The sequence below is a fragment of the Melanerpes formicivorus genome, unplaced genomic scaffold, assembly GCF_026170545.1.
Source record: "Melanerpes formicivorus ecotype bairdi unplaced genomic scaffold, bMelFor1.0.p_v2 SCAF_20, whole genome shotgun sequence".
In the NCBI taxonomy this organism is placed as follows: Eukaryota; Metazoa; Chordata; class Aves; order Piciformes; family Picidae; genus Melanerpes; species Melanerpes formicivorus.
In genome coordinates this window covers 9,481,355-9,497,792 of record NW_027142372.1, presented here as the reverse complement: position 1 = coordinate 9,497,792, position 16,438 = coordinate 9,481,355, and the positions used below count along the sequence as shown (strand labels likewise).

The 16,438-nt window shown below is 49.7% G+C and overlaps 1 protein-coding gene across 2 annotated transcripts in view; it reads right to left on the bottom strand.

Moving 5' to 3' along the window:
• FANCA (FA complementation group A) overlaps window positions 1-16,438 on the bottom strand; it is a 43,470-nt gene that overhangs the window by 2,549 nt on the left and 24,483 nt on the right. For both annotated transcript variants that reach the window (XM_068150745.1, XM_068150747.1), the window contains exons 25-40: window positions 15,121-15,220; window positions 14,099-14,298; window positions 13,188-13,284; window positions 12,793-12,969; window positions 11,099-11,172; window positions 10,277-10,405; window positions 9,239-9,305; window positions 8,838-9,004; window positions 8,199-8,304; window positions 6,998-7,057; window positions 6,142-6,246; window positions 5,426-5,538; window positions 4,146-4,287; window positions 1,472-1,534; window positions 577-682; window positions 122-197 (exon numbers count right to left, since the gene is read on the bottom strand). In XM_068150745.1, coding sequence (XP_068006846.1) covers window positions 122-197; window positions 577-682; window positions 1,472-1,534; window positions 4,146-4,287; window positions 5,426-5,538; window positions 6,142-6,246; window positions 6,998-7,057; window positions 8,199-8,304; window positions 8,838-9,004; window positions 9,239-9,305; window positions 10,277-10,405; window positions 11,099-11,172; window positions 12,793-12,969; window positions 13,188-13,284; window positions 14,099-14,298; window positions 15,121-15,220 — 1,782 coding nt within the window. The remainder of the gene's footprint in view (window positions 1-121; window positions 198-576; window positions 683-1,471; window positions 1,535-4,145; window positions 4,288-5,425; window positions 5,539-6,141; window positions 6,247-6,997; window positions 7,058-8,198; window positions 8,305-8,837; window positions 9,005-9,238; window positions 9,306-10,276; window positions 10,406-11,098; window positions 11,173-12,792; window positions 12,970-13,187; window positions 13,285-14,098; window positions 14,299-15,120; window positions 15,221-16,438) is intronic.

The following is a 16,438-nucleotide window of genomic DNA, read 5'->3' as shown; positions in this document are numbered from 1 at the left end:
ATTTATCAGCATTTACTTTTCACTGCCTGCTCACTGCAGGAGCTTTGGACTAGATGACCTTTAAAGGTTCTTTCCCACCCAAACCACGAACACCTCCCTTCCAAGCCCAGCATGATGTTACCAGTAGAAGGCCAGAGGCAGGAGCCGGCTGTGACGTTCCGAGGCTGCGCTGCGCAGGATCTGGTATTTTCCCAGGTCTGCAATGGACAACGAGGAGCACTGAGCATCTCCAGTGGTCCTCACCCCACCCTGCATGCTTCCACAGCAGCACAAGGGCTGCAAGTCCCTTTCAGCCCACAATAAACACCAGTGCTTGGGTGTGGTGACCACCGAGAGAAGCGAGCTGTCCCCTCTGAGGCTTTACCAGAGGGAACACCACCAAGGGCTGGTCATTCCTGGTCAGCACACTGCACAGTAGAAGCAGGATGTTCTCAGCTTTTGCTCCAGTAAAGGTTGTTTTGTGGTGCTTACAAAGGCCCATCAGTTCCAGTTCTTTAAGGTACATTCATCAATCAAAGCAATGGGGCATCACCAGACATCACCTTTCTACCCTGGGTGGGGGCAGGACTTGCTCACCTCTCTCTGCTGGGTGGAAGAGAAGTGGCCAGGACACACCTCTGTTTTCCAGGCACTGCAAGACCTCCAGGGACCATTCCAGAGCTGTCTGAAAACCCACTCCCTCCTGTATGTCAGAAAGGACAGGTCTTGTTTGTCTCAGGCTTTAGTTGCATCAGAGCAGAATGGAGCCCCTCATGCCAGAATCCCAGTGTGGTTTGGGTAGAGACTTTTAAAGGCCATCTAGTCCAACCCCCCTGCAATCAGCAGGCTCATCTGCAACTAGAGCAGGTTGTTTAGAGACAAAACAACCTGACCTGCAATGGTTCCAGGCATGGGGCATCTCCCACCTCTTTGGGCAACCTGGGACAGGGTCTTCACCACCCTCAGTGTCAAAAAATTCTTCCTTCTATCCAGTCTGAAACTTCCTCTTTAAACCATCACCTCTTGTCCTGTCACAACAGGCCCTGCTCAAAAGTCTGTCTCCATCTTTCCCATCAGTCCTTTTTGAGCACAGAAAGGCCACAAGGAGGTCTCCCACACTTCCAGCCTGAGGAAAAAATGTCATCTAAGAAGTGGAAGATGCTGCACAAAAGCTCAGACTGAGAAGAGAGGAGGATCCTGCACTACCTGGGAGGTGAGGAGTCTGAAGAGGGAACTGAAAAGAGCAAGTAGTTCAGGAGAGAAATAAAAGCTGCCCTGGTGCAGGGGAGATAATGTCAGCTGCAGGAAAACGCAGGTTTAATCTGATAGGAAGAGAAGGGCTTTGAGCAGGCTCTGTCTGGGGTGCTGCTGATCCTCTCCTTCTGGCAGAACAACCAGCAGCCTTCACAGGAGCAGCACAAAGCACTGCAGGCAGCAAACAGCAGATCAGACACACTCAGTGTCATGAGAATTCCCTCAGGGCTGAGCTTACCTTTGGTGCTATTTTTGCCGAGATGAGATCCATGAGGGAGAAGAAGAGCAGAGACAGGAGAAGCTGCAAGCAAAAGAGACCTGCTGTAAGTGCTGGCTCTGCTGGTGCCTCAGCACTTGTGCTCTCCCAGCAGGAGGTAACATTTTACTGAACACATTCCCAGGATGAACCTGGATGAGCTACAGGTTCTGCTGCTCCTCCCAGGTGAGGGCAGCATTCTGGAAGCATTATTCCTTGCCTCTGAGGGTGAACTCCATACCCAACTCACTGTTCCTGAAGCAAGTCAGGTACCTGGTGAAAACTTCTCCCAAATACAGGGAAAACCAAGTGAGTTACCACAGGTGTAAACCTGGAAGAGAGCTGATGTTGGTTCACAGCCAGCATTCCACCAGCAGATGCTGGGCAGCATCTCCTCTCAGCATCATAATCCTGCCCTGGCACATGCTGGGTATGGCTTTTATGGATCCAACACACAAATTAAAAGATGTGGTGGCTTTGTGATCCTGGGGAGTCAAAGCAGTTTGCTTATATGTGCTGCTAATCCAGTTGTAAAGCTGACCCTCCTTTCTATGCCTCTGTCTGGGAAAGGAGACAGCATGTTCTGAGTGCAGATCTGTCTGCATAGACACTGTGGCCAGGCCAGGGGACATGGCAGCCAGAGAAGTCTCCTTTCATCCAAGAGTTTTGCAGAAGCTCTGACTGCTGCACGTGGATGAAAGAAACAAAAAGGAATGGCACGTGTGGCTTTGGAGTTAACTGCAGTGTCTCACCCCCAAAAGGTGGCTAACCCCACTCCCCTTCTGACAGAGAGAACCATAGCATCATGGAATGGTTTGGGTTGGAAGGGACCTTAAAGGTCACGTAGGGCAGGGACATCTGCTAGAAGTGGTTGCTCAAGGCTCCATCTAACCTAGCTGGGAACCTAGCTGAGACCCCACCTGGAGTACTGTGTCCAGTTCTGGAGCCCCTGTTACAAGAGGGATGTGGAGGTGCTGGAGTGTGTCCAGAGAAGGGCCACAAGGATGATCAGAGGGCTGGAGCACCTCTCCTATGAGGACAGACTGAAGGAGTTGGGGCTGTTCAGTCTGCAGAAGAGAAGGCTCCGAGGTGACCTAATTGTGGCCTTCCAGTATCTGAAGGGGGCATACAGGAAGGCTGGGGAAGGACTTCTCAGGATCTCAGGTAGTGATAGGACTAGGGGGAATGGAATGAAGCTGGAGGTGGGGAGATTCAGGCTAGATGTGAGGAGGAAGTTCTTCACCATGAGAGTGGTGAGACCCTGGAATGTGTTGTCCAGGGAGGTGGTCGAGGCCCCGTCCCTGGGGGTGTTTAAGACCAGGCTGGATGAGGCTCTGGCCAGCCTGATCTAGTGTAGGGTGTCCCTGCCCATGGCAGGGGGGTTGGAACTAGATGGTCCTTGTGGTCCCTTCCAACCCTGAATGAAACTATGAAACTATAATTCCAGGGATGGGACCCCAGTTACATGCACTCAGCCCTCCCACTGTTCTCCCTCTCTCTGGTGTCCTCTACCTATCTCAAGGTAGATTGAGGTGAAAGTTGCTGTTACTCCATAGGTCATCAACTCTCCTGTCAACACCAATCTGTGACTAACAGCTCTTGGCTCTAGGCCAAATAGTGGAGGAGTCGATCCTATAGCAAGAGGAGCTGCTGCTGTGACTGATGCCTGGAGCAATAAAACTTGAGAGCAAATAGTAAAGCACAAGGTTCTGCTTCAGAGCCACTCCCCTGTGAATGTCTTGGCATGGGACACTCCCTGTATGGATCTCTGATCCTGGTTATCCCTTGGGAGAGCAACAGAGAAGACAGAGCTGGGATTCCTCCTCTGTCCCACATGTCAGATCATTCCCCTGAAGAGACAGCACTGAGCAGAGCAATGTGGAGGAGGCATTTCCTGGGACAGACTCAGGAGACCCTCAGGAAATCCATCCCTGAGATTCCCAGAGTCCTTAAAATTCCTTCACTCCTGTCTCACCAGCCTTTCTGCATCTCCTTAACCTTCCATCCAGGTCACCAGAGCTAAGATCCAGGAGGATTGCTCCTCTTTACAAAGGCGTGGAGTGACAGGGTGAGGGGTGATGGCTTCAAACTGGAAGAAGCTGGATTTAGATTAGGCACTAGGAAGAAATTCTTCCCCATGAGGGACGTGAGGCACTGGAACAGGTTGTAGAGGCTCCAGACCCAGAGATATTCAAAGCTAGGTTGGATGGGGTCTTGAGCAAGCTATTCTAGTAGGAGATGTCCCTGTCCATATCAGGAGGGTTGGAGTTAGATGATCTTTAAGGTCCCTTCCAACCCAAACCATTCCATGATTTGTCAGAGGAAGAGTGACCCCAGCATGCCATGGATTGAGCTCTCCATCTCCACAGAGCTCTCCCCAGCTTCACTTTTTAAGGCAGCTGTTCAAAGTCCTCCTGATTTCACAGAGGAGCCACGATCTGAGCTAAACTTCTGACTCTGGAACAACTTTGCCCCTAGGATAAGTATTTAGCAACTGGCAATTGACAGCCACCTTTCATCAACTATCCACCAGCAAGATTTATCACCAGGGTTTATCACCAGTAGCTGTGAACTCCCATTTCCCAGTTAAAGCCATTCTGCTCCCTGTTTCTAAGCACAGGGAACAGCAGGCTTGTAACACAGGGCCAAGACTTGCCTCCTCTGTGCCAGTCCCCAGCCTCTCCAGTACCCCTTTCTCCCTTCTGTGTGGTGACTGCTGGTGAACAGTGCAGTGGAGGAAGGCAGCTGAAATCCAAGGAGGGCCAGAGGGAGAAAAAACTGCTCCTGAGGAAAGGAAGCTAGGAGAAGAAAAAACAGCCTGTCATGAGTTTGGATGGGAAAAAGAGATTAGAAAAAGAAATCAGAGCTGTGAATAGGGAGAAAATACATCAGGGGCTTGGGCAAAAGCAGCAAAAGAAACAATTCTTCCCTTCAGTTCTTTCATCCTGCAGTTGGATGCTACACAGAGACAGTTTAGAAAGAAAAATGTCTAGGAACAGACAGCAGCATTCCCAAATCTCTTTGATCAGAAGTTGGGCAGGTAGTTAACTCCATACTCTACTAGAGACACATGTGATTGATGCCTGCAATAACCTGCATTGGGATTCTTACACTAAATGCCCAGCTTCGGGAGATGCTGCATGCTGAGCAGACATATAAGGGCAGGTAATGGAGAAAGCATCCAGCAGCCTCAGGAGACCAGGGATTGACCCAATCCAGGGAGCAGAAGGTGTGGCAGCTCCAGCAGATGACTCAACACTGTGCTAAAGGCTATTTCCAGAGTTTGTCTAAGGAGGACTCTGCCTGCCAGTCTCCTCTGAAGAGATTCTCTTTTCCTTGTGGTGAAACCCTCTGACCCACATTACACACAAGGCCAGACTAAATAATTATAGTGACCCACTTGCAGTTTAAACTCCACAAAGGAACCCATATGAAGCTGTCCTACCAGCCTCAGCCCACAGCAGCACTTCCTACTGCCTGCTGAACCCCAGTCTGGCTGAGAGCAGCCTTCCTGGACCCTCCAAGAAAGACATTGACATGCTGGAGCATGTCCAGGCAAGGGCACCAAAGCTGGTGAAGGGTCCAGAGCACAAATGTTGTGAGGAGCAGCTGAGGGTACTGAGGCTGATCATCCTGGGGAAAAGGAGGCTGAGGGGAGACCTTCTCACTCTCTACAACTCCCTGTGAAAGGAGGTGTGAGGCATGTGGGGCTCAGTCTCTCTTCCCAAGGAACAAGCAACAGGACAAGAGGAACCAGGCTGCACAGGGAAGTGGTTGAATCCCCATCCCTGGAGGTGTTTAAAAGGTAGAGATGTGGTGCTGAGGGACATGGTTTAGCACCAGACTTGATAAAGTCAGAGAATGGTTTGACTCCAAGGTCTTTTCTGACTGAAGCAATTCCATGATCTCTCCTGCCTCTGGGTTCCCCATACACACCTGGTAGCTGAGGAGTGCTGCTCCCTCAGCCTTTCCAGCTCTTCTGCAAGTGGAGCCCCAAAGAGCCTCTTCCACTGTGAGCAGATCACTGGCTCCAGCCTTGGCCACCACAGCTAGAAGGAAAGATGGAAACCAGCAGCATTAGTGGTGCACACTCAGTGGCTGTCTGCAGGCAGATTATCTCAGCCAGCTATGCAGAGAAAGGATTTTTTTCCCCTGTCTCAATAGAAAGTCCAAGTTGCATATAACTGCAGGAGAAACCTGAGAAGTTTCACTTCCTGGCAATGCCAGCAGGGTCATTTGTGACCATGTTTATACCGTGGTGCTCTGCAAGCCACAATAAAGCAGCTCCAAACTCATCTCAAAGCTGATGCACATGCAGAAACATGTGTCCCCACGAGGAGTTACACACAGGAGAGAGAAAAATGCATGCTTTGTGGCCTTTTTGGTCACTTGACCTCTATCAACCAGTGCATCTGAAATGAAGACAAGTCTCCCAGCTTCTCACTGTCAAGCAGCCTCTGTTCTGCTGATCTAGACACTCCAGAACCAAGGCTGCATGCCCAGACCTGGGATCAGGGTACACAAACATGCTGCCATTTCCCAGAGGCATCAAGAATTATTATCCCCACACTTCACAGTTTACACTGAATGGAGATTAAAACAAGTGCCATGACCCCAAAGTGAGTTCTCACTCCTCAGATGAAAGAAGTTACCACTGCAGAGAAAAGCAGGACAGGGCACCGGCTCTGACAGGTTGTTAGCACATTGCTGACCACCACTGCTGGCTCCTCGCAGTCCAAGCTGGCATTAAGCAGGCCCTGGAGGAGAATGGGTTAGAAGATGACTACACACAGGTCTCAGTTGCTTTGAAATGCCTCACAAGCCATGTGTGAATTGAGCAAAGATAACTGTAGGGGTCAGCATGGGCTCAGCAAAAGAAACCTACAGCTGCTGCTTCCCTCACCAGCTTTGCTGGATTGGATTTAAAAGAAGCTCTGCCTCTGCTTCCTCCTGCTTCTTCTCTAGATGACTGCTCCTTGTCTGGGAATTTACACCAACAATTCTCAAAACAAGAGTACAAAGAGCAGGTCTCATTACTAAGAATAGCTTCCCTGTGAGGAAGAAAGGCTGAGAGACCTGGGGCTGTTCAGCCTGCAGAAGAGCAGCCTGAGAGGGGATCTGCTCAGTGCTCAGCAAGAGCTAAAGGTTTGGGGGCAAGAGGATGCGGCCAGACTATTGTCAGTGGTGCTCAGTGACAGGACAAGGGGAACCCAGGAGGTTCCATCTGAACAGGAGGAGAAACTTTGCTGGAAGAGTCCTGGAGCAGGCTGCTCAGAGAGGTTGTGGAGTCTCCTTCTCTGGAGAGGCTCCAAAGCCACCGGGATATTGTGATCCTGGGCAAGCTGCTGTGGGTGACCCTGCTTTAGCAGGGGGGTTGGACTGGATGATCTCCAGAGGTCCCTTCCACCCCCACCATGCTGGGATTCTGTATAGTCAGGGATCCTGGTAAAGAAACATCTACTCTGGCTAGCACAGGCACTGCAGCAGGATGACAGAGGCAGGCATTACCCTGAAGAAGTGAGCAGTGATGTCGTAGGAGAGTGCATACCCTCTGGAACAGGCCTGCTTCTGTGGGAAGATAAGGAGAGAACAAAACATTCATTCCTTCCCATTTGCACTGTGATTTTCTTAGACCATTTTGGGCATCTGGCACAAGAGGACTTGGCACAAAACCACCCTGTGAGATCCCAAGCATGAGTCTGGATTGCAGAAACCTCATCTCCATAGAAATCAACACCACAGACTAGGTCAGTGCTTCACAGTCCCAGCACCAAGAAGCAAACAGAATTATAGAATCATTGGGTTAGAAAAGACCTTTAAGATCACCAAGTCCAAATCAGGCACCATGTGTCACAGACAGCAGGAGCAGTTTGATTAACAGTGTTGGAATGGAGGATCCTGGTTATACCTAACATGACAGGACAGGAGGGCTTGGGAAGGGCAGTCAGGATGAATACCCAGAAACAACAGTGATCCTTCAGAGCATGAAACAGTGCCCTGTGGGACCTGCAGATCAATGCTCACACCCCAGGAAGCTGCAGGAGTGTTGCTGAGTGTTGCTCTAGTGAGCAAACACGGGAGGATGAGCGGGATCTCACTACACACACAGTGAAGTCGTTTAACACCCTGGCACAATGGAGAAACTGGAGAAGAAGTCATGTTCAGCCCCTTCCAGGCCTCCACAGGAACACAGCAGGTTTCTCTCTAACCCATCATCAATAAATGAAGAGTGGTGGCAGAGAATGATGCATCCACACAGGAGAGAGCAGCCCCGAGGCTGCTGCATGTATGTGTGCACCACAAACACACACTGTTATGAGCAACACAGCTGGGAGGAACACTCCTACTGCTCCAGCCACTGCCAGGCCACTCTGATTTCACCCCTGGACTCTGCATACTCAGCTCCACTGCCATGCTGGTTGGCTTCACCCTGGATTTCCATAGACCATTTCCCAAGGATTCTCTTTCCACAGTGTATAATGCCATCAAATTCCAAAGGAATGAACCCAGAAGTCACCCCACAGCAGACAGTGCTGAGAGGAGCCTGCAGAGTCAGGGGCTGGAAAAAGCCTTGAGCATGATAAGTTGAACACCCTGATATAAGCTCAGCTTAAGCTTGTCTGCATTTTAACTCCTGTCCTAACCCTAAGTTTAAAGTCTTTATGTAGAACACTCAGGAAGGAGCAACAATCACATGGCCAACACATACCAGCTCTGAGTTTACAAAATGAAAGAAGTCTTCACAGTCCAACACAGTTTTCCTTCCTTTTTGACATGTCATGATCAGAGAGGATGCAGGGAGCCCTACCAGAAGCCTGTGGAAGGAAGAACAAAAGCCAAACTGAAGTTACCACCAAGAAGAGAACCAGACCCCTCCACTCAGGGTGATGCTCAGGGGCACTTTGTCAGACAGGAGCAATCTCAAACACATGGACACAAAGTGCACAAGGAATTTTTCTAGTTGCCCAGAGAAGAACCAGCATGTCAGTGAGACCCTGAGATACAAACCACGTTTCAAAGATGCTGTAAATGGGTCAAAAATGGAAACACAGACTTTGATGACAGCAGCAAACAGAGTCATTCAGTGATGGCTAACTCAAGTGGTGGGTTAAGAGTGTTGCTGGCTGTAAACATGAAGGTGTGTGGGTTTGCTGGCAGGGGCAACTTGTAGCCTGAGACAAAGTTAATTCATGGGAATAGCAGGGCATAGATCTCTCTTGCACAGTTGTTACCATGACATTAAAGTGTTATTTTCACTGGCTGTGGGAGGCTGCCCAACTCTGCAGGGACACACCATAACTGAATGGGTTTGTTTGAGGTGTTCCCAGCTGTCCAGGTCTGAACTCACCTTCTGTGCAGCAGCAGCTCCTGCTGCCTCCACAGCTCCTCACCCAGAGCAGAACCAGGTTTTCTGTTGTTCAGCCTCTCCTGAAGGATCTTGAATAGGAAGTGTCTCTGGCTATCCCTGCAGCCAGCAAGGAACCTTCGCCTACAGCCCAGCTCCAGCACCAGCTCCTGAGCAGGGAGAGGGGGGAAAATTGCTTGTCAGGGCCACATGCTGGTTTGTCTTCAAACCCTCTGTGTTTTGGTTAAGTAAAGCAAAGAGATCAATAGGAAAAATCTCTCTCTCCATTTCCATGCTACTGCTCAAGTCTGAGAGCCCAGTATCAGCCTTGCACACACTGAGGTACTGGGAAACACTCTGGTCAAATTCAAGGGTTGAATGCTTGCATCAGAGCCTGAAATCACCTGCAGCCTGCAGAGCATGTCAGGGTTGACCCACATCTTCGACTGGCCACAGCTACCCAGGTCCAACCTGGAATTAAGAGACACACCAGGTGACTGTCCCTGTCAGCCCAAGAGGAGAACACCACCCAAACACAGTGCCTGCAGATGAACATAAATCTCCAGCATTAATGCTCCTTAATAAGCTGTAGTTGAGGCAGCACCTCTCCTCTAACCCACCCTCCTCATACTGCAGCTTCAGCCAGTTCCTCAGGGGCACTGCTGCCTGTCTGGCCAAACCAATCTGAATATATATTTAACTTTCAAAGGAAAGACAAACAGAGATGGGGCAGTGACTGCAGCCCCAGACCTCTGTCACCTACAGCAAGAGTCTGATGCAAAGATGGGTGAGTCAGGCAGAGCCACCTCCCAGCCAGCACTGGGAGGAGGGAATTGTAGCCACAGCCCCACATAAGGCACTGGCTCCTGGCTGGAAGGTCATGAGCAGCACCACTGCTGCTGTAAAGCACAGGGATGGATACAGACTATTGTGGAGTACTAGGAACAGTTGTGGGCTCCCCAGGTCAAAAGAGACAAGGAGCTACTGCAGGGAGACCAGTGGCAGCTATGAAGATGTCAAGGGGGAACTGAAGCATCTCTATGCTGAGAGCCCTGGGGATGTTTAGCCTGGAGAAGAGCAGCCCCAGAGGGGAGCTTCTCAATGCTCAACAAGAGCTATAGGTTGGGGGTGGGCAAGAGGATGAGGCCAGACTCTGTCAGTAGTGCCCAGTAACAGGACAAGGAGCAACAGGCATGAACTGGAACCCAGGAGGTTCCATCTGAATAGGAGGTGAAAATTCTTTACTGTGAGGGTGCTGGAGCCCTGGAGCAGGTTGCCCAGAGAGGTTGTGGAGTTTCCTTCTCTGGAGTGATTCCAAGCCTGCCTGGACACTGTGATCCTGGGCAGCCTGCTGTAGGTGACCCTTCTTTAGCAGTGGGGTTGAACTAGCTGATCCCCAGAGGTCCCTTCCAACCCTCACCAGGCTGGGATTCTGTGAATACCTTTGTAAGGAGTCCAGAATGGCATTGACAATAATGCCACACGCTGCCTCCAGGTCTCCATCGCAGCCACCAGAAGCAGAAGGTGCAGGAAGATACCACTGATAGATAGCCCAGTAATGGAAATCATGCCTGCAGCATTGAACAGAAGGTAGAAAGGCTGTCACAGAGTTTCAGTGGTGCACTTCCCGTGAGGTAGGAGGAAGTTCATACACCAAGTGACATTTTAGCAGGGCCTGTTGTGACAGGGCAAGGGGTGATGCTTTCAAGTAAGAGGGAGATTCAGGTTGGATAGAAGAAATGTTTGACACTGAGGGTGGTGAGGCACTGGGTCAGGTTGCCCAGCAAGGTGGGAGCTGCCCCATCCTTGGAACCATTCCAGGTCAGGTTGTCTGGGGCTCTGAGCAACCTGCTCTACATGCAGATGTCTGACTGCAGCGGGGTTGGACTACATGAGCTTTAAAGGTCCCTTCCCACCCAAACCAGTCTGGGATTGTATGAATGACAGATAAAAGCACTCTTATCATCACAGATAAAGTCATCCACCATCCTCATGTCCTACTTTCAGCCATCTCTTCCTTCTGGAAATGGAGAGGTTCTTGTGAAGTTATCTAGACTGCACATGAAGGGCAGAGTTTATCTAGGTGAACTTCCTGTAGTTAAAGCACACCTCATGCTGCACTGACTGAACTCTGGACAATCCCTACTAGTCAACAGGCATTTGTGTCCTGCAACAGCTTGAGTTTTTAAGTCCTGATCTTCACTGTTCTTCCTTAATTTGGGTGGGAAAGACTCTTGAAGTGTTAGAGCCTCTCTTGCACTCACCTCTCTGAAGCAGAGAGAATGTCCTTCTCAGGGAACACTTCCACCTCCCACAGCAGCCACTCCCTGAAAGACAACTGGGAAAAGCAGAGACTTAGATAAGAGGGTGACAAGCAAAGCAAGTAGCTTGTAACTTCAGGTAAAAGGGCAGAGCAGTTACCTCCTTCCCAGCACAGAACCCACCTTCACCCACACCCAGACACAATCCTGCTCAGATTAAGAGATAAGAAGCAGGTAGATATCAACCCAAGGAAGTTCCTGCATTGTTTCCCTTGCAGGGAATCTCACCTCAAACCCCACTGGTGTTCCAAAATTCACTGAAAGCAAGCTTATAAAGATCTCTGGCACACACACACACACCCCCCTTGGACATTTGCAAACATGCTCATCCTCTTAAAATCTAGATACCAGGATGAAGGTCTGCTCTTAGAAATAAACATGAGCCAAGGGCTGCAGTCAGACAGACTGGGCTGAGCATCAAAGGAAGGCTGTGATGCAAAGGTGCTCCAGCTAGCCACTCACAAGGAGTCATTCTAGCAACAGGAGCAACTCCTCTGCACAAAGACAAACTGGTTTGAAAGGAACTAGGTTAAAATAAGAAATCCTGTCAAATCAGATGCATTGCAAGGCTGGGGCAAAGAGAACAGCTGAGGTCTTAACCTGCTTCACAGCAAGGCAGAGCCAAATGATGCGAGGTACAGCAGTGGCATTTAGACAAAGCACCAACAAAAGTCAGTGTTTTCTGTTGTGTGGCTCACCACCACTCCTCAGGTCCATTCCCCACCCCTCAGCATGGAGCCTGAGCACAGTGTTTGTTATGGACAAACCTTTTCTCTACCATTCCTGATCATTTTCTTACTGATAAGGTACATCTTGTTGTGCTTTCTGCTATTGCAATAAGGAGGACATAAAAGCTTCACCTCTAGTTTCCTATTTCTACCTCATCATCACCATCTATTTTGAGCACACAACCCAGCACACACCTTCTCCAGCTGTCAGACCAACCCTTCAGGCATTAGGATCATAGAATCACAGAATCACTTTGGTTGGAAAAGAGCTTTAAGTTCATCCAGACCAACCATGTCCCTCAGCACCACACCTCTGAGGCTTTTACACCTCTCCAGGGATGGGGATTCGACCACCTCCCTGGGCAGCTTGTTGCAGTGTTTGAGAGCCCCTTCAGTGAAGAATTTTCTTCTAATGGCCAACCTAAACCTCCCCTAGTGCTACTTGAGGCCATTTCCTCCTGTCCAGTTGCTTGTTCTTAGGGAGAAGAGACTGGCTCCAACCTGGCTCCAGCCTTCTTTCAGGGAGGTGGAGAAAGCCAGAAGGTGTTCCCTCAGTCTCCTTTTCTCCAGGCTCAACAAACCCAGCTTCCTCAGCTGCTTCTCACAAGACCTTTGATGCCCTTCTCTGGACATGCTCCAGCACCTCAATATCCTTCCTGTAGTCAGGCACCCAAAAATGAACCCAGGATTCTAGGTCAGGGAGACGATCACTTCCCTGGTCCTGCTGGCCACACTATTGCTGACCCAAGCCAGGATTCTGTTGGCCTTCTTGGCCACCTGGGCACATGCTGGCTCACCTTCAGCCACTGCTGCTCAAGCCACTCCTGTTTCGACAGGAAGCTTTATATCACCTGTAAGGAAATTGCAAGGGGCAGGTGTGAGAAAGCAGAGTCATGGAAAGATTCATACCTGGAATGCTTTTTCCTTCAAGAGCTCTTGGAATTGTGTTTGCTTCCATAAAGAGAGGCTGGCTCTTCTGTAGTTGAGGGAGGGACATGACAGGGAACTCCAGATTGGATCACTTTGAGCCTCCTGGCACAGGATTCCTCGAGCTTCCAAGCACAGCCGGGGCACAAGGTACTGCAGCTAAAACAAAGACACAAACTCTGCTCATTCCCAGCACCAAAGCAGCCCACTGCAGCCTCTGGTTGTGTGAAACAGCCAAACAGGCACATCCACCAAATGGCAACCTGGGAGGGTACCAAAAGGCATTATTACATAGGGGTTTTTGGTACCAATTATGGGGGAAATAGAACCCAAACTGATTTGTCTCATGAGTAACAGCAAAACATTTTCACTTTTACCTTCTTAACAAGGCCAGGAGGAAGCAAGGCCCTCAGCTCTTCATGAGAAGAGGATGAAAACTTGCACATGAGATAAGATACTGCTGCAGTGCAGAACCTGACAAAGAAAAAGTACAAGCTCTGTTATCTGGTTGGTTCCATCATATCTTTTCCTACTCATGGAAGTCCAAAGTCAAAACAAAGATTTGACTGTGAAAAATGCTTTTAACCAATGTGCCACCAAACCCCAGCAAGGTGGGGGTTGGAAGGGACCTCTGGGGATGATCCAGTCCAACCCCCCCTGCTAAAGCAGGGTCACCCACAGCAGGTTGCCCAGGATCACAATGTCCAGGCAGGTTTGGAATCTCTCCAGAGAAGGAGACTCCACAACCTCTCTGGACAGCCTGTTCCAGGGTTCCAGCACCCTCACAGCAAAGTTTCTCCTCCTGTTCACATGGAAACGCCTGGGTTCCAATTAGTGCCCATTGCCCCTTGTCCTGTTGCTGGCCCCATCCTCTTATCCCCTCTCCTTTAACTCTTGCTGAGCATGGATCAGATCCCCCCTGGGGCTGCTCTTCTCCAGGCTAACCAGGAGAGGTTAACCAGGCCCTAGGTCCTTCAGCCTTTCCTCCTCACAAAGACACTAATTTGCTTTCAGGACCACTTCTGTTGATGTTGTTCCAACCCCACCTACATCAACAGCACAAATTTCAGTACCAGAGACTGAACTGAAACCTCTGACAGCATCCAGCCAGCCCTTCCTTCAGTAGGCAGCACAACCAGGATGCTCTTCCAGGTGGGATCTGTTTCTCTGTGCAACACAAACACATTGCTCTGGAAATGCTCCACAGGAGCTCCACCAGCACCCCTCTGTTGGCAAAATGAAACCCATCACCCAGGGAAGTGAGGAGGTGGTGGATGCCTGATCTTACCTCATGCAGAAGACAAAAGACTCCTGGGTCCTGCATGCTAGCAAGCAGTTCCAGTACTCCAAAATAGAAAGGCCCTGCTCAGGAGCAGGCTGAGAAATCCCAAAACTGGCTTTCACTGCAGGGATTAGAGCTCTGGACTCACTCAAGTGGATCACAAAAGCTGCTAGTCCTAAAATGTGAGCGTCGTTCAGAGAAGGACCCTGCAAGCCAACCACGAGCAAAGAACCAAAGGGTCAGAACCATTTCAGTTGCAAGAACACAACTTTTGTCAGAAAACCCTCAGAATTAATCTAGCAGCAGAGCACTGCTTCTGTCCAATGACTAATTAGTGCAGCAATGTCAGTTCAAGAGAGGAGGAGGCACCAGCTCCTTCAAACATGTTCTTCCTTTCTTGAAGTCGTGCAGCTGTCTCAGGCCAACCTGCAGCTCAGTTTGTGTGTTTCTGTTAAACAACAGCTCAGAGCATCTAGCTGTAATCTAGTCCAGAGAGTATCTGAGACTCTGAAGGCTTTTTAATTTCTGTGACAGCTAACCTAGTTCATCAACCTTTCATTTCACCTTTTCAGTTTCATGGGGTGAAGGAAATAAGCCCAGTAGTTCTCCAGAAGGAGACCACGCACTGCGGTACCCCAAATGTAGGGTCTTCCTTTCATTTTTGATGGGGTCTGCAACTGAAATCCTCAGCATGGAAGCTCTGGAGTGAAATACTCAGCAATTTTCTTTTGTCTCTGCTCATAAACTTCCTTACTTTAGCTTCTCTAAAAGCCATCTCAGAGTGCACTACTCTTCAGCAGCAGTATTTCTGTAGGGAAAGCCTCAGCTCGCATTCCTCAGAGCAAGCCCTGATTATCTGTCCAAAATGAGGGCTTGGTTTTGTTCTTTGGGGTGCTTTTGAAAGCCTGAGAGCTGATGATTTCCCTTGGTGGTGCAGTCCAGACAGGTAATGCCCCACAGCTCAGGAAATGGAGGTGGGATAGCCTTTAGCACTCTACAACCATAGGATTGGTGGCTGGAAAACTAACCTGGTGATAAATAAGCTGGCAGAGCCTGCCCAGGAGCGCAGGTAAGAGATTCCTGTGTCCACACATCATCTTCACCAACAAGGAGAGGCATGGTCCCTGCCTGCAGGAGGGAGAAAAACACATGCTCATTTTACTGCTGATTTTTACCCCCAGTACAAGAAGAGGTCTTTAAAAATGCTTAAACACAGAGAACCTAAGCCACGCTTGCCTCTAAATACAGGACAATTATCATGCCAGCCTCCAGTGTCACTTCTGGAGTGACCTGAGCAGAAGATCCCCACAAAGGGAAGAACTCCACCAGTGCCCTGCCTCAAACATTATAAAATGTGTGGTCAAAGAGGTGTCCTGAGATGACTACAAGGAGAGGAGGAAGCTGCCTGAAGCACAAACAGCTTTGTTCAAACGGAGAGCACAAGGTAAACAGAGACAGGGCAATAAATGGGATCAAAAGCCAAAGCAAGAGAAGAAGGAATGAATATGACAAGGTCCTGTTGCAGAATAGAGAAAGGGAGGGAAGGAAAAAGGGAAGGAGGGACTTTCCCACCCAGCTAACAGGAAAAAAACATCCTCAAAGGAGATCAGGTGAGGAGTTGGGGTTAGAAACAGTTTCCTAGGACATTCTTGTTTATCACAGCTACTTCCCAGCACAGATGTTCCACACACCTGCTCCAGGGCAAACCAGGCTAAGGGAGAGGGAAAGAGGCAGACTGCACTTCAGAGAGGCAGCCACTGCTCCAGCACTGTGGGCAGCAGCAACCCCAGGCAACTTGTTTTCCAACAAAACCATTTTCCAGTGAGCATAATGTTTAGAGAATTCTCTTATGTCATGAAGATGGCTACTGAGAGTCCTTCCAGGGCTGGAGGAGTGCTCATACAGTCCAGAGCCAGAACAAGTCCCCTCCAGGGGCAACAGGGGATGGGAGGCAGAGAGAAGGTGGACTGTGCTGCTCCTCTTGCACCTGCAGTGCTCAGCCTTGTGCCTCACTCATTTCATGTTAGAAATGAATGATGAAGGCTGAAGGTACCAAAAAGACACCCCAAAGACACAGAAGCACTCACTGTCAAAGACAAGCCTCCTCCTCCCTGATCTCTGGTGTCAGCAAGGAAGTAATTCCTGGAGAGAGGGAGTTTGCTCCATTCCCCACCCCTCAGCATGGAGCCTGAGCACAGTGTTTGTGGGAAGCTGTCACCGAGCACAAAGCAGAGCCAAGTGCCACCTTCTTCTGATGGGATCAGTAGCAGGAGCACAGAGACACATCAAAGTGAGATAGTTCTTAGATTACAGAAACTCAGAACAAAGCAAGTCCCTCCTCACCCC